General features: G+C 26.2%; 6 protein-coding genes across 7 annotated transcripts; 4 read left to right on the top strand and 2 right to left on the bottom strand.

Annotated features, from left to right (window-relative positions):
* The first annotated feature begins 473 nt into the window (after positions 1-473).
* On the top strand, positions 474-14852 carry LOC127281076 (ER membrane protein complex subunit 1). Of its 2 annotated transcripts, XM_051304568.1 has the most exons (15): positions 474-697; positions 832-947; positions 2287-2470; positions 4866-5021; positions 5176-5512; positions 5664-5967; positions 6972-6992; positions 8480-8652; positions 8953-9114; positions 9345-9629; positions 11505-11700; positions 11877-12074; positions 12236-12361; positions 12573-12800; positions 13196-14852. In XM_051304568.1, the coding sequence occupies exons 1-15, from the start codon at positions 555-557 to the stop codon at positions 13354-13356; spliced, it is 2790 nt and encodes a 929-aa protein (XP_051160525.1). In that variant the 5' UTR covers positions 474-554; the 3' UTR covers positions 13357-14852. The 2 variants fall into 2 exon arrangements, with proteins under 2 accessions (XP_051160525.1, XP_051160526.1); XM_051304569.1 differs by lacking the exon at positions 6972-6992.
* A 776-nt stretch (positions 14853-15628) lies between these two features.
* Positions 15629-16116, bottom strand: LOC127281078 (histone H2A). Its single transcript, XM_051304570.1, has one exon. The coding sequence runs from the start codon at positions 16053-16055 to the stop codon at positions 15681-15683; it is 375 nt and encodes a 124-aa protein (XP_051160527.1). The 5' UTR covers positions 16056-16116; the 3' UTR covers positions 15629-15680.
* A 191-nt stretch (positions 16117-16307) lies between these two features.
* Positions 16308-16807, top strand: LOC127281074 (histone H2B). The gene has a single exon (XM_051304566.1). It carries the CDS (start codon positions 16343-16345, stop codon positions 16712-16714), a length of 372 nt encoding a protein of 123 aa, XP_051160523.1. The 5' UTR covers positions 16308-16342; the 3' UTR covers positions 16715-16807.
* Positions 16808-17849: 1042 nt separating this feature from the next.
* On the bottom strand, positions 17850-18267 carry LOC127281094 (histone H4). The gene has a single exon (XM_051304590.1). The coding sequence runs from the start codon at positions 18194-18196 to the stop codon at positions 17885-17887; it is 312 nt and encodes a 103-aa protein (XP_051160547.1). The 5' UTR covers positions 18197-18267; the 3' UTR covers positions 17850-17884.
* A 169-nt stretch (positions 18268-18436) lies between these two features.
* On the top strand, positions 18437-18907 carry LOC127281083 (histone H3). The gene has a single exon (XM_051304576.1). It carries the CDS (start codon positions 18450-18452, stop codon positions 18858-18860), a length of 411 nt encoding a protein of 136 aa, XP_051160533.1. The 5' UTR covers positions 18437-18449; the 3' UTR covers positions 18861-18907.
* Positions 18908-21116: 2209 nt separating this feature from the next.
* LOC127281075 (histone H1C-like) lies at positions 21117-22136 on the top strand. The gene has a single exon (XM_051304567.1). The coding sequence runs from the start codon at positions 21190-21192 to the stop codon at positions 21805-21807; it is 618 nt and encodes a 205-aa protein (XP_051160524.1). The 5' UTR covers positions 21117-21189; the 3' UTR covers positions 21808-22136.

Below are 22136 nucleotides of genomic sequence, written 5' to 3'. Positions count from 1 at the left end.
TCAATTTAAAACCTAAAATTTAATTATTTCTAAAAATTTCTACTATAACTTCCAAAGTTCAATTATTTTTAATAATTTTAATATTTTTATAAAAATTCAATTATTGAAAAAAGGTTTCAAATAAAAACTTTAAAATTTAATTTTTTTTTTTTTAGAAATTTGTCCTACTCATTTAAAATTAAGGAATTCATAAAATGGTTTTAATATCTAATAACCGTTTAAAAAAAATTCTCTTTTAATTCGAGGTTATGTTCAATATTCCCATATTTTTACTATTTTTCAGCTCTTAAAATTAATTTATTAATAATGTATAATTTTGAAATTAATTTTTTTTTGTTTGATAAATTAAAAAAACTAGAAATTTAATAGGTTTAAATTTTCGTGGGATAATTTATATATTCACCAGTTGGCGTAATAGGTAAATTCTCAAATTGTACAAATCGTTCTCTCTGAACGTAGTCGATTATTATTTTTACAAATGGCCGCCGGCGGCTTTACACAAGCAGAAGCGCAAATACGAACGGGCCACGTTCACAGTTTAATTTTTCTTCGACATGGCTTCCTTCTTATGGAGTTTTGAAAGAAATATTAATTGTATTTTAAGAAATGCACATTTATTACAATATTTTATAGTTTTCATTGGACTATTCAGTGTTTCATTGGGTCTTTATGAGGATCAAATTGGAAAATTTGACTGGTAAATTTTCATTTATCAAAATATAATTCATTTTTCCAATGACAATATTCTTGTCATAATATAGAATAAATTTTACTCAGAAAAAAAATTAATTAATATAGAGGGTTTGACTAATGAAATATAATATATTTTAGGAAACAAAGTTATGTTGGAAAAGTTAAATTTGCCAGTTTTGATACTGTGTCAACGACAAAAAAAATAATTGTCGCGACTGAAGAAAATGTCATCGCCGCTCTAAATCTCAAATCAGGTGAGTGTCATTACAATTAAATATTTATGAAGGTCTTCTACTATACTTCATTTCTTTATATGCAAATATTACTGTCGATAAATCTAAACGTATTTATTATGATTTTTTTTTCTTCTAATTTTGTGATATTTGAAAATGTCATTTTTTTGATTTCAAGTTTTTGTTGACATAAAAAATTTTCAACTTTATTTCTCAAATTACAATATATAGAAAGGGGGAAATGTTATTTATTTTGAATTATTTAGATTTAATTGCATTTTTTTGATAATTTTCGCTAGAAAATTAATTTATAGTTTAAAATATAATGTGAAAAATTTTGGTAAATGGTAGTTAGTAATTTTAAAAGTAAATTGAAATTAATCAATAAATGAGTGGTATTGGGAAAATGAGTCGAAATAGTCTTTTTTTTCGTTATAAAAAACTTTTATTTTATATTGAGAAATAAGTTTTATTACGAATAAAAATTATATTTTTTTTAAATTCTTTTTTTCACATAGAATTATGTGTTGACGTTTATAAAAATATTTTTCCTTTGCAAATTTTTTATAAAGTTTCTCGATCTTTTAAAAGAAATTATTCACTTTTCCTTCTTTTTTTTTTTTTATCTTTAAAATGTGAAATAATATTTATAGTTTCCTTTCAATGTAAGCGGAAAATATAATTTATCTTATTAGATAAAATAACAAAATTTGAAAATAAAATTGTAAAATTTAATTTATTTAAATATTGTATTTCGAAAGAAATGTTTTTTTTTTCGAAAATTTAGTTTTGTATGAACCAAAAGTTTTGAACGTTCAAATGAACGAAATATTTTTTTTCAATCTATAAATTATTAAAAATTATGATGTCAATGTAAATTAAAACAGTAAATTAAACAACTATTAAATTAAATAACTTCTTTTTAGATTTTTAAAACACAATATTTTATAATAAAATTCGTACTTAAAGAAGTTGCAAAACAAATTTTGTTCATTTGAACGTTCAAAACTTTTGGCTCATAGTTTTGTACACTGCATAAAGAAAAAAAGGATTCTATTTTATAAAAAAAAAGGAATTAATTCAATATTTTGTGGAAAAAAAAAGTTTAATTTTTCAACAGCTTTTTAAACGGGAGAAAAAAAAAGTTTAATCGATCGGTTTACAAGGTTCTATTATATTTTATGTCCGTTTAAAAAAAACTTAGAGTTTCGTTAAATATGCATGGATTTTTACGCACACATTCACACAAGTGTTGATATTATTTTTTTAGACTTCCGATATCGATAAATAAATAAAAAAAAAAAATATTGAAATTTTAATGTCTCAAGGGGAAAATTTTTTTTTTTTTTTTCAAATTCAGGTCAAATACTTTGGCGAAGAGTTTTGGAAAGAGGTAGTGGTGGTCGAATAAGGGCATTAAGTGGAATAGAAGATGAGATATTAATTTCTGTAAGTGGTGGTGTACCAGCAATTGTAAGGGCTTGGGATTTAGCAAGTGGACATATTGTAAACGAATGGCCAATGACGGAGAGAAATCCTGATAGGTGAGTTAGAATATTTATTAATTAATTTTTATTTACATACAGCGGTTTTGAAATTTTTTTTCTAAAAAGAATGTAATTAACAATATTTTAGTATAAGAAAAAAATGATTTTGGCTCCTCAAACTTTGCTTCTGGTAGGGAGAGTAAATAATTTGTATTGAAAAAAAAAAGAATTAAAAATCTAGTTTCATAATAGTACGTCAATTTCTGACGCGTTATCAAAGAAATCCTAATTTGGATTAAGAAAATATAAAAAAAAAATGTTAATAACATATTTTAAGCGCCTTGTTATAATTAATTTTTAGAAAAAAAACCGAACTCTATTTTTAACCGTTTAAACAGTTTTGAGCAATTGTTATAACAGACCACGGATTATACGACTTCTTTTTCAAAATACGACTTTTTTCGACTTATTTGAATAAGATGCGACTTTTTTGAATTTTTTACATTTTTTACCAAATTTTTAAACAAAATACGTCTTTTTTTTAGTATACAATGCAGATCTTCTTTCTTTCAATTATTCAACAAATTTTCAATTAAAATTTTTCTCTAAATTAATTATTTTTAATAATTTTAATGAAATTCTAAACAAATTCAATTGTCTTAAATTATTTTTCAATTAAAATTTTTATGAAATTTAACAATTGTTTACAATTTAAAAAAAAAGAAATATCCAAAAATTTCAATTTAAAACCTTTTAAAATTTAAATATTTTTTAAAAATTTTTCATCTAAAAATTTTTGAAATTTAATAATTGTAACTCATGCAAAATTTAATAATTTTAAATGATTTTTGTAATATTCTTCAAAAATTCAATTATTTGAAAGCATTTTTGAATTAAAAACTTTTTAACTTGAATATTATTGTTTGTGATTTCTAATAAATTCTTCATCAACAGAAATCACCAAAAAATTTCAATTCAAAATCACTTCAATTGTTTATCAAAAATTTCAAATTTAAAACCTTCTAAAATTCAATTATTTCTAAAAATTTCAACTGTAACTCATGCAAAATTTAATAATTTTAAATGATTTTTGTAATATTCTTCAAAAATTCAATTATTTGAAAGCATTTTTCAATTAAAAACTTTTGAACTTGAATATTTGTCTGTGATTTCTAATAAATTCTTCATCAACAGAAATCATCAAAAAATTTCAATTAAAAATCACTTGAATTCAATTATTTATCAAAAATTTTAATTTAAAACCTAAAATTTAATTATTTCTTAAAATTTCAACTATAATATATTTTTTAAAAATTTGTCCTACTTAATTTAAAATTTTTAAAATTTACGTCTTGAATTCTGAAATATTTGAAATAAATTTTCTTGATAATATTTTTATATAGAATTATTCTCATTATAGAATTAATAAAATGTATTTAATATCTAATAACATTTATTATTTAAAGTAAAATACTTATTAACTAATTAAATTTAATTAAAAAATAAAAAAATCGACTTTTTCGACTTTTTTCGAATGTAAATCGACTAAAACGTCTTTTTTTTGCGCCTTAAAATCGATCCGAGGCCTGTTAATAATATTGCCAAGTTTCAAACAAATCGTTGAAGGTGCTCTGAAAATTAGTAAATTTTTCGTGGATTACCACTATTATCTTAATTTATATTTTCATTTATTATTATGTTTAATTTATACATTTATTTATTTGAAATTAACAAACGGGTGATAAACCTTTTGCAAAGTATAAATTAGTGTATAAAGACAAAATTTATTGTGTTACAATATTTCAGCCAAATTAAAATTTAAAAATAGTTGTGCTCAAATTAAAAATAAACAAACGAAAAGTCGATTATTAAATTGTTTATTGAAATTATAATTACGGAAGAACAATTTTAACTAAAAGAAAGTTTAAAAAAAAAAATCTATATGTAAAGGAATTAGTTTCCTTTGCTAATAAATATTGTATGTAAATTTTTTCAGAATTGACTCTCCATTTATATCATTTTCAACAGTAGGATTGTACGATGTTAAAAGGTTCTTTTTGATAAATAATCTTTTTAATTTGCACCTCACTCTTTCAAAACCGACACGTTTATTTAAAAAAAGAAAAAAGAAAAAAAAACACCAAAAAACACTGCAAATAATAATAATAATGACGAAATTGAATTTGTAAATTTCACTTCTGTATATAATAAAAACTCTATGTTGTCTTTCTCTATTAAAATTATGTTCTTGTAATTTGATCTTTGAAAATGCATAATTATCCTCGTAATTCTAGATGTTCGCGATTTTGAATTTTTCGTATATATACGACTATTTTTATAATATTATAACAGGATAATCATGTTCGTCTATTTGATGGAAGAAAAATTGTGTGGTTTCGATAAATTTTTTTCTTTTTTTTTTTATTAAATCTATTTTATTTATGTTTCTTAGGATAGAGGACGTTAAATGGTACATTAAGGACGGTACTTTACATCATATTTTGCCAATTTTCAATAGTGGCGTTGAAATTACTTCTTACGATAGTAAAACTGGAGAGAAACTAAAAACACGAACTGTTTCCGCTCCGTTTATAAGTCCAGAGACTGAGTAAGTTTCCTTTTTTTTAAATTGTTCTTTTTTTTGAATTTAAAAAAAAATTTTAAATTGTTTTTTGTATATAATATTAATATCAAGGAAAATTACTTGATTTGAAAATAATATATATATTTGAATGTTGCAATTTTGAATTTTATTTTTTTAGTTGCGTATTAGCTGCGCCATATTTAGGTTGCTTGAAAGGTGAAAATGATTTGGCAATTCTCTTTTTAATAAATATATTTGAACCAAATTCTGAGCCCCAGACAATCACAATAAATAGCATATTTGGAGCGGGAGTTCAAAGTCCTTATCGACTTGAATTGGTACGCGGTGATAAATCAGCTCTTGTAATTAGCGCCGATGGCAATGCAAGAAAACGAATTCTCATCACTGAAAATGATCCAACAATATTGGAAAAAGAAATTTCAGGCGATGCTTCCGTTTATATTGTCACCGTTGAAAAGGAGAAGGCATTATTGGAAATGATTAATAAAAATGGCGTAAGCTTTTTATAATATTTATTTATTTCAAATTTTTTTTTCAATTTTATAATAACTTATTATTATTTTTAATTACTATTTGCGGGATGACATTTTATTTAACTTTGTAGGAGAAATTATAAATGTCTTTTTTTTTTTTTCTTAAATTTAGATTACAGAAGTAACGGCAACAGAACTTTCAAGTCTAAAACCATTGCCAGCATTGTCATTTACAAGTAATCATAATTCATTGCAAGCACCAATGATAATGGCTTCAATATGTCCTCGTCAATCAAAGGGAATAATGTGTAGAAATCTTGTTCTTTCGGAGGATCATAGTCTTGCGTTATTGCAACATAATAAATTGGTTTGGGTGAGAGAAGAGGCTTTAAGTACAATTGTTACCACGGAAATTGTTGAACTACCAATGTCAGACAGAGATCAAGCGATAGAAACGGAATTCGATCAAAAAGAAAGTGAGTACACAAAATATTAATTTTCTTTATTTCTTTTTTTTTTACGTTAAACGACAAATTCAACGAAACTCATATAGTTCTCAAAATTTTCATTTCTCCCAATGTTTAATTTCCAAATTAAAAGAAAAAGATTTCATATTAATTTTTAAATAAAATAAATTTGTCGATTTTTTATTTTATTCATTGATGTACTTAATTTTTGAATGTAATGAATATTTATTTTTTTCCAATTATTATTATTGAATTTGTGAAATTTTAATTTAACAAAATTCACATATAAACGAATTTTTATTACTTTATGTAATTAAATTGTTATTTAACTGAATTTTAATTAAATCGAATTGGATTTTAATTAGTTTTCAATTTCCAACAAAATTGTTAGTCGATGAATTTTTTTTTTTTGAACAAATTTTTATATAACCAAATTAACTGTTAATTTAATAAGATTTTCAATTAATTGAATTTTTTTCGATTAATTTGTCATATTTTACAAAATTATTATTCTTTTATCATGAAAATTATATTAAGTAAGATTTGGAAATCATGGAATTTTGAAATCAAAAAAAATTTGTGGAAATCCTGTAATCTCTTTTTAAGAATTTTAGAAAAGAAAGAAATAATTAAAAGTGAGTTATTAAAAATATAAAAAAAATATTGAAAAGAAGAGAAAATTAGTTTTTTTTTTTTCAAATAAAAATTATGAATTGAGCAAGCAAAAATAATTTAGAAATAGAATATTGGGAAAATTAAAATTTTGAGGTTTAATCATCTTTATCGTTTCATGAGCTTTTGGAACGTGTGTGAAACATAATTTACAACTAAAATTATCATATTTAATGTACATATATAATATTGCAATATTTCATGCTCTTTTTATATAATCTTTAATATTTATTTATTATGAAAATTAATTAACTAGCCGATGGACCTAATATTTTCAAAATTATATTAACAAATTTTGGTAACTTATTAATAAATTTTCTTCTGTGAATGGCTGCTGACAGGTATTGATGTAGACGGTTCATGTAAGTAAAGACAAAAAACAAAACAGGCTAGTTTGAAAATTAAATTTTCACATTCGAATTATTGAAATGCTTTATCAGCAGCATGGTTTGAATTTCGTTTTAATCAATATTTTCGATTTGTCAATATTGACAAGGTGCTTGAATTATCTTCATTTTTATTGTTTAACATATTTTATTCAAAAAAAAAATTTTAAATACTTTCTTAATATATCATTATCGATTTTTTTGCATTAGGATCAGATAATTATATTTCGCAATAATAAAAATTTTAATATAATTCTTTTTATTTCGTTCTTCAAATATATGATACAAATTCATTTCTAAAAGTATCATTTTATTGAAAATTAAGTCTTTTTTGACTCCAAAAAATTGTTTATATTCAATTTTATGTTTTAAATGCTTGGTTTATTTACAATGTTAGTTTTGTTTAAAATTTTTTTATCAATAAATAATGATAGTTAAAAAATTTTTATTTAATTTTTTTTTTTTTTTTTTAGTGAAGAATGTAATAGAAATTTTTATAATTAGTTTGTTTGTTGAATTAAATGATTAATAAATAATAAAATTTATTAATTAAATAAAAATAAAAAAAAATATATTAAACAAAAATTGAGGAGATTTCAAGTTTCCCCTGTAGATTATCGCTTTTCTCTAGGATGAAAATCTGCTTATACTTACTTGTAGAAAAATGCTCATCATATATTCTAATTCAATGAAAAATTGATTTTTTTTAAACGTATTTTGCAATATTTAAATATTATTCATGTGATTTATTTTATTTGAAGAAAAAAGTATTGAATTATTTTATTTGTCAATTGCTATTATAATTTGTTACTGATATAAATTTTACTCGTTTTTTTAACTTTATTAGTTATTCATCTATTTAATTTTTATTTATTTATTTTTATTAACTAATTTATTAATTTAAAAATAATTATTCATTAATTTTATTAATAATATTTATTTAGTATTTACTTATTGTGATTGTAGAAAGAAATTTTGCTTAATGCATGGTAATTTATTTTTGATTTTTTTCGTTTAAATATTTGACAAATCATAAATAAGACAAAAAAACAAATTGCATGAATCATGTTTGTTTAGAAATTAATTATTTACAATATTAAGAAATTGTTTTCTCTCAAAATTTCATGTTTTTGATATTAGTAATTTTTTTTTTTTTTATTTTTTTTTTGAAAAAAATGTGAGATTGAAATAATTTCTCACTTTGAGTTATGTACAAAATGAAAAAAAGAAAATAGTATCTTGTACTCTATTAGTGGCATGAAAATTAGAAATCATATACTATATGCCATCGTTAAAAAAAAGTTTGATTTGTGCCGATTATTATTATTTTGCGAAAGAAATTATTATTTCAAATTATATTATATAAATATCAACTCAATTTGACTGCTTTTATATTGTCAATTTTTTTTTCTTTATTATCAAGAAATTAATTGACTTTAATTAATTTTTATGCAAAAATAAAGGGAACATCATCGATATGATTATAAGAAGGATTGGTTCTCAAGTTTATCAGGCAAAATCATTGATTCAATCACTTTTGGGAATTGAACCACAACAATCAAATCAAAGAGCCGATTTAGTTCGCGATAAATTTGGTTTGCACAAAATGATCGTTGCCGTTACTTCCAGTGGAAAGGTAAGAAAAGAAAAAATTTATTTTTTTTATTTAACATAATGTAATTTTTATAAAATATTGGTGAATTTCACAACGTTTATGATCAACGATTGAGAAGAGAAAATATTTTTTTATGCAAATTATATTATTATTTTTGATTTAAAAAAAAAATTTTGTAGACAAAAATTTAATTATTATTTTTTTGTGTGGAAAATGTATTTTTTTTTCAATTGTTGATTATAAACGTTTCGAACTTCACCAACGTTTTATAAAATAAAATAAAAATTATGTAATAATTCATCTATTTAAATGTATGTTTAGATTTTTGGTATCGAGACGAGAAAAGGAGAGATAATTTGGCAATCGAGAGTATCTAATATTCAAGGATTGTCAAAAAATTCAAATAAAATGATTTTATATTTGCAAAGAGGCAGTAGACATTTTCCTCATCCTCCTCAATGCGCTTTAGTTGCAGCCAATAAGGTTTGTTGTTAAAGAAAAATATTTTTTTTTTTTAAATAATAAAAAATTTATTTTTTTAGATTAATTTATTTACAAACGATAAAAATTTATTTTAATATTTTCAATTAGTTAATACTTACTATTTTATGATTTTTTTAGTTCATAACTTCAAATTCATTTACAATTTTTTAAATTTATTAATGTTATACCTTGGAAAAGTAAAATAATAAATCCCGTTTGTTATTTAACAGGAAAATGGAAACGGTGTTGTATTTACATTTAATCCAATTACTGGCCAATCAATAGGAAAATTAATAAAGTTGGATTATAAAATAAAACAATCAATGCTTTTACATGCAGCCACAGATGAATTTCTACGTAGTATTTTGATTCTTGATGAAAAAAATCAAATTCACATTATTCCAGAAGAAGCCACACCATTTGCAGTTTCAGTGGGAAAAAGCATGTATCTATTTACTGCCGATCAAACTACTGGTGTACTCAATGGATTTTCCTTATCTTATAGTCATGAAAAGGTTAGTTTTTTCTAATTAAAAATTCTCTAATTGAGTTTTTTTTTTTTTTGTCATCATGAGGGTACACACATATTTTCAATGTATTTTACAGGCCTCGGATTATACGACTTTTTTCGACTTGTTTTAATAAAATGCGATTTTTTCGACTTTTTTTTTACATTTTTTTTTACAAAATTTTTAAACAAAATACGTCTTTTTTTAGTATACAATTCAGATCTTCTTCAGATCTTCTTTATTTCAATTATTTAATAAATTTTTAACTGAAAATCCTTCACTAAATTAATTATTTTTTTATTATTTTAATGAAATTTTTCACAAATTCAATATTATCTTAAACTATTTTTCAATTAAAATTTTTATGAAATTTAATAATTGTTTATAATTTTTAAAAAATTATCAAATAAAATTACTAAAAAATTTTAATTCAAAATCACTTGAAATTTAATAATTTGCAAAAATTTCAATTATTTTTAATGATTTTTATAATATTCTTCGAATATTCAATTATCTAGAAACATTTTTCAATTAAAAACTTTTGGAATTCAATTTTTTTTTATGTGATTTCTTATAAATTCTTCATCAACAGAAATCACTAAAAATTTTCTTTGGTATAATTATTGTCTAAAATTTAACATAATCTTTTGAAATTCAATTATTTTCAAAATTTAATATTTAAATACTTCTAAAATTTAATTATTTCTAAAATTTTCCATCTAAAATTTTTTGAAATTTAATAATTTTAATTATATAATTCTACTAAAATTCAATTATTTTTAATTATTTTTATAATATTCTTCGAAAATTCAATTATCTGAAACCATTTTTTCACTTAAAAAGTTTTCAAATTATTGTATTTTTGTCTGTAATTTCTAATAAATTTTTTAGGTAACAGAAATCATCAAAAAATTTTAATTAAAAATCACTTGAAGTTTAATTAATTTCAAAAATTTAAATTAAAAATTTTTGAAAATTCAATTACTTTTAAAAAATTTTATCTAAAATTATTTGATAAATTATTATTTTTGATTCTGTAAAATTTAATTATTGTCTAAAAATTAACAAAATCTTTTGAAATTCAACTATTTCTAAAAATTTCAACTTTAACTCTTCCAAAATGATTATTAGTTTAAAAAAAAAAAAATATTTAAAAATCTATAAAATTTAATTAAGTAATTGACTTAAATTTTTTTTAACCATCAAAATTAAAAACTAACAAAATTTTAAATTCGAATAAATTGCTTAAATCAGACTTTCAAAAATTATATAAATGGAAATTTAATAATTTTTTTTCGAAATTTGTCGTACTTAAATATAATTTGTGAAAATTTGTCTTACAATTAATTCGATTCTGACATATTAAAAAAAAAAAAATTCTTGATAATCTTTTTATAGAATTATTCTTATTACAGAATTAATAAAATGAATTTAATATCTAATAACATTAGTTATTTAAAGTAAAATATTCATTAATCAATTAAATTTTGTTAAAATAAAAAAACTAGTTTTTTTCGACTTTTTTTAAAATATAAATCAACTAAAACTACTTTTTTTGTGTCTTAAAGTCGATCCTAGGCCTGTATTTAAGAAATTATTTTAAAAAATTTAACAAAATTATTTTCAAAGAAATTTTTTGCAAGAAATTCAAATATCATAAAATAAAATAGATGAAAAAAATATTTTGACAATTTTTTTCATTTTTCGTAAAAATTGGAAGATTTTTCTAACAAATTTCAGATAATTAGGATTTTTTTTTTTTAATTTTGCCTATTTTACTCAAAGTTTTATTGTTTTAATTAAAAATCTAAAGAAAAGATAAATTTTGTTGTTTGTCGGTTGATACATATAATAAATGAGGATATTATTTTCTTTTTTTAGAATCTAGTCGCTGATAAAGTTTGGGAGTTGGTGCTCTCGCCAAAGAATCAAAAGATTATTGAAATTGTATCGAAAAATCCACTTGAGCATGTACATTCACAAGGACGTGTGTTAAATGATCGTTCGGTACTTTATAAATATATTAATCCAAATCTCGTTGCTATTGTTACTCAAGGAGTCAGCGCAACTCATAAAAGTAATTGTTTCTCTCTCTCTATTGATATTATATTTATTTTTTGTTTCATTCCATAAATTTTATATTTACTTCACATTAATTTTTTTTTTAAATTTTATCAATTTATTGATAATGTATTTAGATTATTTTTTTATTTAACATTTGAAAATAATTAATAAGAAAAAAAATTCTCACAGATACATTGAATGTTTATCTATTGGACATTGTATCTGGATCAATGATTTTCTCGATGGTACATAAAAAGGTTCGTGGTCCAGTGCACGTGGTACATTCTGAAAATTGGTTAGTTTATAGTTATTTCAATGATAGAAGTCGAAGAACAGAAATTGCATCCTTGGAACTCTACGAGGGAAAGACACAAAATAATTCGACTGGTAACTGAAATTGGCATTTCTTTTAAATGATTTTAGTTTTTAGTTAGAAATGAAAGAAGAATTTTTTAAAAATACATTTTGCTAAATTTCTTTTTTTTTCCTTTTAGTGAAAATTAAAAAAAAAACACACAATTGTTACTGTAATTTCTTTTCTGTTTCAGTGTTTTCCTCTTTGTCAACAACAAAATTACCAATTGTCGAGAGACAAGCTTTTATATTTCCAGGGGCAATTGAATCGATGAAAGAAACAATTACCGAGAAAGGAATAACTAGTAAACATATTATAGGTAAGAAAATTAATTTTAAACAAAATATTTTTAACAAATTTTTCACAATAATTATTAACGATAATAATAATAATACCCTCTTAAATATAAAATTAAAGTGATAGAAATAATAATTATTATTTAGAATTATTGTTTTAATTAAATAACATTTATGTGTGAAAATTTATTTAAATTTTCAATAAAATGTGTTTTTTTTTTTTATTTGTTCAAGTGGCCTTGGCAAATGGAGGCGTTTTAGAATTGCCATGGATGCTGGTTGATCCAAGAAGACCAATAAATCCAGAAATACGAGAAGAAGGAGTGATACCTTATATGCCAGAGATTCCAATTCACATGGACTCTGTTATAAATTATAATCAAAGTGTCTTTGGAGTATCGGGAATTCATACTAGTCCCAGTGGCCTTGAAAGTACTTGTCTAGTCTTTGTACATGGTCTTGGTATGTAATATTTTTTTATTTTAACTTCAAATTTCTTTATAAGAATTGAATTTTTTCAATTTCCCTAACATTAACAAATTTTTCATGACAAAATTTTATTTATCAAATTTACTGAATTTTAATTCTAATAATTTTGAAGTTAGAAAAACGAATTTTTCTACTATATTTCACTCTTTTCACTAGAACATAATTGAGGGGGGGTGTCCTAAAAAGAAAATCTTAATTTATTAAACAATCTATTTATTTTCTTGTATTTTTTAAAATTAATTTTCCATTTTATTACGATTAAAATTATATTTCTATTTTTTTAAAAAATAAATTACATAAATTGTTTTTTAAGAAAACCTTTTTTCTTTTTTTTTTAAAGAATAAAACACAATTCTTTTGTTTTTCAGATTTATTCTACACTAGAGTAGCGCCGTCAAAAACATTTGACGTTCTTAAAGAAGATTTCGATTATTATTTAATTGTCATTGTTCTCGCGGGATTAGTAATTTCATCTTATGTCACAAAAAAATTGTCTTCACAAAAAGCTCAGAAACAAGCGTGGAAATGATGTTACATTACAACATTAGAAATTAGTTCATTCGTGACGCGACAACTTTCATAAAGAATAATAAATAATGATGTTAAAAAAAAAAAAACAAAGAAAATAATAACAAAAAGGTAATGTGTAATATATTCCATTTCATATATATAGATATATAGTTACTATTTACTGCAAATTAAATTATAAATGATATTTAATGTTATTTTCATCCAAAGATCATCATTTTACGACTGCGGCTTAACTTTTTTCCCTGAATGAAAAGTTTTGTCCAAATAAAAGTTTCAATTAATAATTTAAAAAAAGGTACTAAATTTTTATAATTAAAAAAAGAAATTCATGTTAAGGGGGAAAGGGAAATTAGCAGGAATTGATTTTTCTTAATTTTTGACATTTCTAATAGTGAAAGAGTGTATTTTTAAAGAATTATAAAATATGGAGAATAACCCCTCTTTACACTTTTTATCAGTAGTTTTCTATATTAGGAGAAATAATGAATAAAATAGAACATTTTTCTTAGACGAAGACTTAATAATATATAACTTGAAAATGAAATATATATATAATGTGAATTCAAGATACAAACAATTTTCACTAATGTTTCAAATTTTTGATTATTAATTTAATGAAAATTTGTATTTACAAAAAAAAAAAAAAAATACTAGTAACAATTTCTAAATATCAATAAGTAATTTTAATGTCAATTTACACTTTTCATCTTGTTTCTTATATTTGTACCTGCATTTCTATTTAAAAGTGGCATTTATCAATTCCATGTTTATAAGAGAAAAAAAAAAGAACATTGCCAACTTCACATATATTGTATAATTGTTACGTAGATGGTAATGGCTTTTTTAAAATAACAAAACTAAGTATATAATAAATAATGAAAGATTGTCAAGAACACATTTTGTAAGGCAGTCTTTTCATTTTTATCAATGAAAAAGGACAAACTGAAAAAGAGTATTTTATATAAATACTCTTGCAATAATTGTACAAAAAATTATGCGATTCGTATATTGTATAACGTAAAATCGATCGCTTACAAATAATAATTGAACTGCCAAATAGCAGTTAAGAGTTACTATAATAATTTGGAATAAAAGTAAAGAAATTTTCGTTGTTGATATAAAAAAAAAAAAAAAAGAAAACAAAAAAAAAAAAAAATGAAAATAGTATCGCAATTATTCCAAATATTCCTTGCCTTGTGGATGATAGAATAATTATTAGTTTGCTATTTATATGCAATATTATACACAAAAGAAGGTGGATTATCATGATAAATAGCTGATATGAAATATAATAAATGAAATATTAGTGAATTCTTAAATTAAGATCTCTGTACAGAAAAGGCACGGTTTTAACTGCGCTTTTATTATTACACTTATAAATTACATACAGTGTAAAACGAAAGCCGAGAGGAACGAGAAATTAATCCGATTAAATATCGACCATTCGTAATGTACATAATTACAGAAGCACAATAAATGTGATTTTGTAAAATATCCATTTTTCAATTTTTTTTTAAACATTCCAACCAAAATATTTCATTTAGTTTATGCTTATTTTTAAAATTATTTACTCTAAAATAATGATAACCATAGTTTATTGGAATTTCTAAACTCAAATTTAGATTTTTGTTTTAAAATTTTTCCCTTATACAGATTTTTTAATTAATGAATATTAGATTTCTTTTTCAATTTTTTAAAACGATGTAAACTAAAATAAAAATTAGATAATGTTATTATGTTAAAGAATTGATTATTTGTGTTTCTTTAAAAAATTCAATTTTCTACTGTAATTTGTGTTTCTTCAATAAACAGAAGTTCAATTACATAATTATTCCGGATAATTACGTAGGACTAATTTTTTTCTTATTCTACAGTAAAAAAAAAAAATTCTCCCTAAAAATAATAAAAACTAAAATTGTTTCGAAATATCAATTATTACCTTTTGTTAAAAAAGTTTGACGTAACAATGTTTTAAAATTAAATATATCAAAAAATAAAAACGGAAATCTGCATCGACAAAAATGAAATGTGGAATAAGGAAAGTGAAAAGTAAAATTCATGATTTGGAAAATGTAAAAACGGAATTTAAGTAAAAAATAAGAGTAAAATCTAGAATGTGGATTGCTGAAAGTTAAAAGTAGAATGCGAAATTAAGAAAGTGATAAGTGAAATTTGAAAAGTAGAATGCCGAAATTCAAATTCGTTAATGTAAATGAAATATGTACCCAATAAATAGAAAAATAAAGAACGTAAGTTTCAAACGTAAAAAATATTTGATGGCCCTGAAAAGGGCCGATTGTTTTAGAGGATGTTGGTAGAAATTTAAGCTTTCTTTTCGGTCTTTTTGGGCAAAAGCACAGCCTGGATGTTGGGAAGAACACCACCCTGGGCGATGGTGACACCAGAAAGAAGTTTGTTCAATTCCTCGTCATTCCTGATGGCAAGTTGGAGATGACGGGGGATGATTCTGGTCTTCTTGTTGTCGCGAGCGGCATTTCCTGCCAATTCCAAAACTTCAGCAGCCAAGTATTCCATTACTGCTGCGAGGTAGACTGGAGCTCCAGCACCAACTCGCTCAGCGTAGTTTCCCTTGCGCAAGAGACGATGGATACGACCAACTGGGAATTGAAGTCCAGCTCTGTTGGAACGAGTCTTTGACTTTCCCTTGACTTTGCCTCCTTTTCCACGTCCGGACATTTTTTCGATTTAGTTTAGTAGCAACGAAACGAACAACTCAAAGGTTGGATGACTAATACAAAAATTTCAGTAAAATCGACTATTTATGCACTTCCATTAGGGTCCCCCACCACTATTCTTCTACCACAATACTGTGACAGGTGGGCATTTACAGCGAGTGCACGAACCAATCACAATGTAGCATAGCCACTGCGACAGAACATAAAAGAAACCCGGTTTGTGGTCGGAGTATCAATTCACTCCGTATTCTCATTGAGTTTACACGTGTTTATCTCTGAATATCCAAAATGCCTCCTAAAGCAAGTGGAAAAGCTGTTAAAAAAGCCGGCAAGGCTCAAAAAAATATCACCAAGACTGATAAGAAAAAGAAGCGCAAGAGGAAGGAAAGCTATGCCATCTACATCTACAAAGTGTTGAAACAAGTCCATCCCGACACTGGAGTCTCCAGCAAGGCCATGAGCATCATGAACAGCTTCGTCAACGACATCTTTGAACGTATCGCTGCCGAATCTTCCCGCTTGGCCCACTACAACAAGAGGTCCACCATCACCTCCCGGGAAATCCAAACCGCTGTCAGGCTTCTCCTTCCTGGTGAACTTGCCAAACACGCCGTCTCTGAAGGCACCAAGGCTGTCACCAAGTACACCAGCTCCAAGTAAATCTAAATCTTCATCTCTCCGAATACAAACGGCCCTTTTCAGGGCCAACAAATTTTTTTACGAATGAATTAATTTTTTCTTTAACATCTTTAAGTCAGTATTTATTTATTTTTACCACCATTATATTTTAAAAAAACCGCCTTAAATGCAAAATTTTTATTTTGAATTTTCCGCAATACACAAACCTGATTGATTGTTCACAATCTGATAATGGACAACCAATTAGATTTTTGCATTCCAGAAAATAAAAGTAAACAATTTTTTTTATCAAATTCTCCATGAGATACTCAAACGAGAATTTGAGAATTAAACCGTGAAGGATTTATTTTATACATGAATCTTGCATTTTACGAGTAGCTGAATATTTCCATTTAGAAGAAATAAAAGATTATATTAAATTTATTATTTAAGTTTAGCGCAATATCTCGTAAGTTCGACATATCGAAATGAAATTCGAGCAAGAATATAATCGCTTGTTATGGCTGTCACATGGAGCAGATTAGTAGAAGAGAGTTTAACCAATCAAAAATATAATTTCAACCGGCCACTAAAAGAGAAGAAGAAGAGAAGAACCAATTAAAATGGAGTCTCTTACAGCAAAAATTACCTTACCGTAAGACTCAATTTTGATTAGTTAAAATAAAATCTATTCTGCTGGGTTGGTTTCCATTGGGATTGGTGGCCTAGTGACTTTTATGTTTTATCTACTTCGTCAGAAATTTTGGTTTTTGTCTCTCTTTTTTATCGTGTTAATAAAAAAAAAACGAAAAAGAAAAATGGTTTCCGAAGTAAGTAAACTCTAGATGACGTATTGAAGTTTAGCCAAACCCAATTTTCTCCACTAGCCATTTGTCACAATTCTCTTCAATTACCGCACCCTGCTCTAGTGAAAATTTAGTTATTTTATTGTAAAAATTAAAAGTTACTAAATTTTTACTAGAGCAGTGACAAGTAGCTTAGAGCTAGCTAAACTAAAAACTTTTACGTGTTCGAAATATCAATGTCTTCATAAACAATGAAATTTTTACTAATAAAATCAATTATCAACATCAAACTATATTTTTTTGTTTTGAAAACATGTTTTAAAAAAAAGAATTCCAAAGTTAGAAAATTTGGTGGCCCTGAAAAGGGCCGATTGTATGCAAATGATGATGATGATGACGTGTATATTTAACCGCCGAAACCGTAAAGGGTGCGGCCTTGACGTTTCAAAGCATAGACGACGTCCATGGCGGTGACAGTCTTCCTCTTGGCGTGCTCGGTGTAAGTGACGGCGTCACGGATCACGTTCTCAAGGAACACTTTGAGAACACCACGAGTTTCCTCGTAGATCAATCCGGAGATACGTTTCACTCCACCACGACGAGCCAAACGACGGATGGCTGGCTTGGTGATACCTTGGATGTTATCACGCAAAACTTTGCGATGCCGCTTTGCTCCTCCTTTTCCCAAACCTTTACCTCCCTTTCCGCGACCAGTCATTTTTGCAGATAATAAAGTTCGTACGTCAAACTCGAACGAAGAACAAACTGAGAATGCTTTTCGAGGGAAGTGAGCATTATTTTATAACATCGTGTGGCACACTTCTCCCACCACAATTTTAATCTACCAATCGTGTTGTTAGTTTCCCCTCCCTTTAGCTGCTTATTGAACAGAAGGGTCGAAAGTCCATAAATACAGCATTTTTCCCGCAAAATTTCATTGTTTTGTTAGTCTCCGAACTTACAGCATCGTCATGGCTCGTACCAAGCAAACCGCTCGTAAATCCACTGGTGGTAAGGCACCAAGGAAACAACTCGCCACCAAAGCCGCCAGAAAGAGCGCGCCTGCAACTGGTGGAGTGAAAAAACCCCATCGTTACAGGCCAGGAACTGTCGCTCTCCGTGAGATCCGTCGTTACCAGAAGAGCACTGAGCTCCTCATCCGCAAGCTTCCTTTCCAACGTTTGGTTCGTGAAATCGCTCAAGATTTCAAGACCGACTTGCGTTTCCAGAGCTCTGCTGTGATGGCTCTCCAGGAGGCTAGCGAGGCTTACCTCGTCGGTCTCTTCGAAGACACCAACTTGTGCGCCATCCACGCCAAGAGAGTCACCATCATGCCAAAAGACATCCAATTGGCTCGTCGTATCCGAGGAGAACGTGCTTAATTTTTTTCCAACACCTTCCAAACACAATCGGCCCTTTTCAGGGCCAACACATTTTTTTACGTTGAAATTATTTTGTTTCTAACTGCTCCATTGATTGATCTTAAAAATAAGAAATAAAGAAATCGTTATGTAATGATTTTTGGTAACAATTTTTTTCAAAACCACATAACAAATTGATTTCAGATTTATAGGGCTTATTCAACGGAAGGTCAGTTATTCGTGAATACTAGTATATATTCGCAACAAACTTGGTTAGTAACTCTTCATTACATATTCAATCATAAAATAGACTTTAAATTATTCTTTACTTTGTCAAATCTTAAGTTAACCTAAAGAAAAGATTCTCAGTGGCGGAATCAGATAATTAAATAAAAGCAAACAGATGTACCATTCACAATCTTTATAACTTTCAAATTATTCATTTCAACCACAAATTGATAATCAACAACCCAAAAAACATCTAGTTTAGTTTAACCTTTAAAGTGCATGGGGGGTGTTTGACACCCAGCCCAATTTTGGGACTCTCGAAAACATTACTTAATTCGAAAAAATCGGATATCATCTCATATAATTAAAATGAATAAATGATTAAAGTGCTACTTGCATACTAAAATAGATATGTTAAACCATGTAGGATAAAATTTTTGTAACAAAATATTCAATAGCGGCTGAGTAAGCAACCTTCAAAGTCACTTGGGTGTCAGGCACCCGCGATGCGCTGAATGATCGAATTTTCAACGATGCACTTTAAGGGTTAAAAATATTTTATTTATTTTTATAAAACAAATTTTATGCATAAATTCTTGTAAACTAAAATATTTTTCCTAATTTTTACAAAATTTTAAATTGATAATAAAGATCTGGAATTTTTTAAAATTTATAACTTAGGCACCGGCCACAAATGATGTCACGTACTGAGTGGATTTAATTTAATTTTTAAAAATTAATTAAATTTCAATTCATCTAAATTTTAATTGACTAAAGTTTCAATTTGCTAAAATTTTAAACTATTAATGCTTCAATCGTTGATGAAAAATTGAGATTAATAAAAACGCTAGCGTAATAAAAAATTAAATAGATATACAAACGAATTATTTTGCACATTAATTCCAGTCAGCACAATTGTTGCAACAGACTTACAGAAAGCTTGCCGTGCAAGATTGCAGTTCTAACATATAGCATGTTTGGTGCAAGTAACAAATAGGCCTCATATGGCAAGCTTGCAGGGCAAACTTGGCATAAGCTTGCTGCAAGTTTGCAAAACTTAACACGATGCGCAGTTGTGAACGGAATCTGCTACGGCTGTGCAATAAATTTTTTAATCTCCAAAGCAGGTAGTCCTTTATGTTTATTTAGAAACAAATTTTCATTAATTTCTTTTTAATATTATACAAGCTTTTTACAAGTGAAAGGAGATTTTCCGTAAATAATTCATTTGTTACCTTTTTTTCAAACATTAAAAAAATGACATTTTAATATTAATTATAGATTAGTATATGTACTGAAAGTAATAAATATATGTGATCTGGACACAAATCAATAAAAAATTGATTTTTTCGTAAGTAAGGTCCCTTTTAACTGTTCAGTTCATATTTACATATATGTATGTACATAAACTCTTTATTGGAGCATGTAAAAATTTTCCTTTATTTTGCAAGTCCATAGTTAAAAATAAAAATTCCTCAAACGATAAATTAAGTTTAAAATTTATACATGTAACAATGCTAAAAAAATGTTAAAATTTTTTTCATTATTGATCAAGACAATCATTCTACACGTTTACGCTCACCATATCAAAAATTTGAACTGATACTGAAATTAAACTACTCGTAACACCTTCAATATATTGTTAAAATATAAACAAATTAAATATTCATAAAGGGGAACAAATACAGAATTAATTTGCAAACTCAAATTTTTGACAATGGAATTTGTTAACATATTTTTAACAATTTTTGAAACTTGGTACGCTCGATCAATGTAAGCAGAGCTTCGAAAAATGTTTAATTCTACCCAAGAATGATGTAAAAATAAAAATTATTTTTTATTAGTCAAAAAGTAAAATATTCGTAAAATTGAAATTAAAGATATTTAGAACGATTTATTAAAGCGTTAACACTTAAAAGTTAACAAATTTTTTGAATGACGTTCCCAAGTTATCGAGAATTCGAATGGCAAGCGGCGCACGAGCGTAAGGGTCTTTCTTCACCGTCCGTGCAATCCCCTAAGTCACGGATCGTCAGGGAAAATTTTCATTTCTCTTTCACCAGTTGCGTTGAGAGTATCTCAAGAGTTATTAAACTTTTTTTCGAATTGTTTCATTATCAAAATGACCGATAAAGTAGAATCACCAGCAGCGCCTGCAGTTGCAACTCCTAAAAAGGCTGCAGCTGCGAAGGCAAAAAAGCCCCGTGCTAAAGCCAGTCATCCACCAGCATCAGAGATGGTTAATGCAGCCATCGCATCTTTGAAGGAAAGAGGTGGCTCTTCCCTCCAAGCCATCAAGAAATACATCGCTGCCACCTACAAAGTCGATGTCGAGAAGCAAGCCCCTTTCATCAGAAAGTATTTGAAAGCTGCAGTTGCCAATAAGGCCTTGATCCAAACTAAAGGAAAAGGAGCTGCAGGATCCTTCAAATTGAACGTCACCAAGGCTGAAGGTAAAACTAAGCCCAAGGCTAAGACTCCTGCTGCTAAACCCAAAGCTGCTGCTCCTAAGGCTAAGAAAGCAGCTTCTCCGAAAAAGGCTGTGGCAGCCAAGACCAAGAAAGCTGTTGCCGAAAAAAAGAAGACCCCGAAAGTTGCGGCAAAACCACCAAAGGCAAAATCCACCGCTGCCAAACCTAAAACCACTAAAGCTGCTCCAAAAAAGGCAAAAGCTTCCCCAAAGAAAGCTGCTGCACCAAAAGCAAAAAAGCCCGCGGCAAAGAAGGTTGCCAGGAAGTAAGATGGTGAAAATGTTATTCTTGTCACATTTTCAAAGCATGATTGTAAACAAACGGCCCTTTTCAGGGCCACCACTCGTTTTATACGAAGGAATTTCTTTTGATCTGTAAAACAATTTATTCCTATTTAATTATGTTACAACAGTTTCTGTTAGTTTTACGATAATAAAGATCACAATGCTTTATAATAAAAACTGAATATAGAAATCAAGGCATATGAAATAAGTAATGGGTGAAAATTTCCCAACTCGGCCACTTAAAACTGAATTTTCAAATTTAAAACATTTTTTTTCATAATCTATTGCAGGAAGCCGAATTAAAAACATTCCTA

Source organism: Leptopilina boulardi, unplaced genomic scaffold, assembly GCF_019393585.1.
Source record: "Leptopilina boulardi isolate dan_hultmark-lab unplaced genomic scaffold, ZJU_Lbou_2.1 LbouV2_265, whole genome shotgun sequence".
Lineage (NCBI taxonomy): Eukaryota > Metazoa > Arthropoda > Insecta > Hymenoptera > Figitidae > Leptopilina > Leptopilina boulardi.
This window is presented reverse-complemented; position numbering and strand designations above follow the sequence as displayed.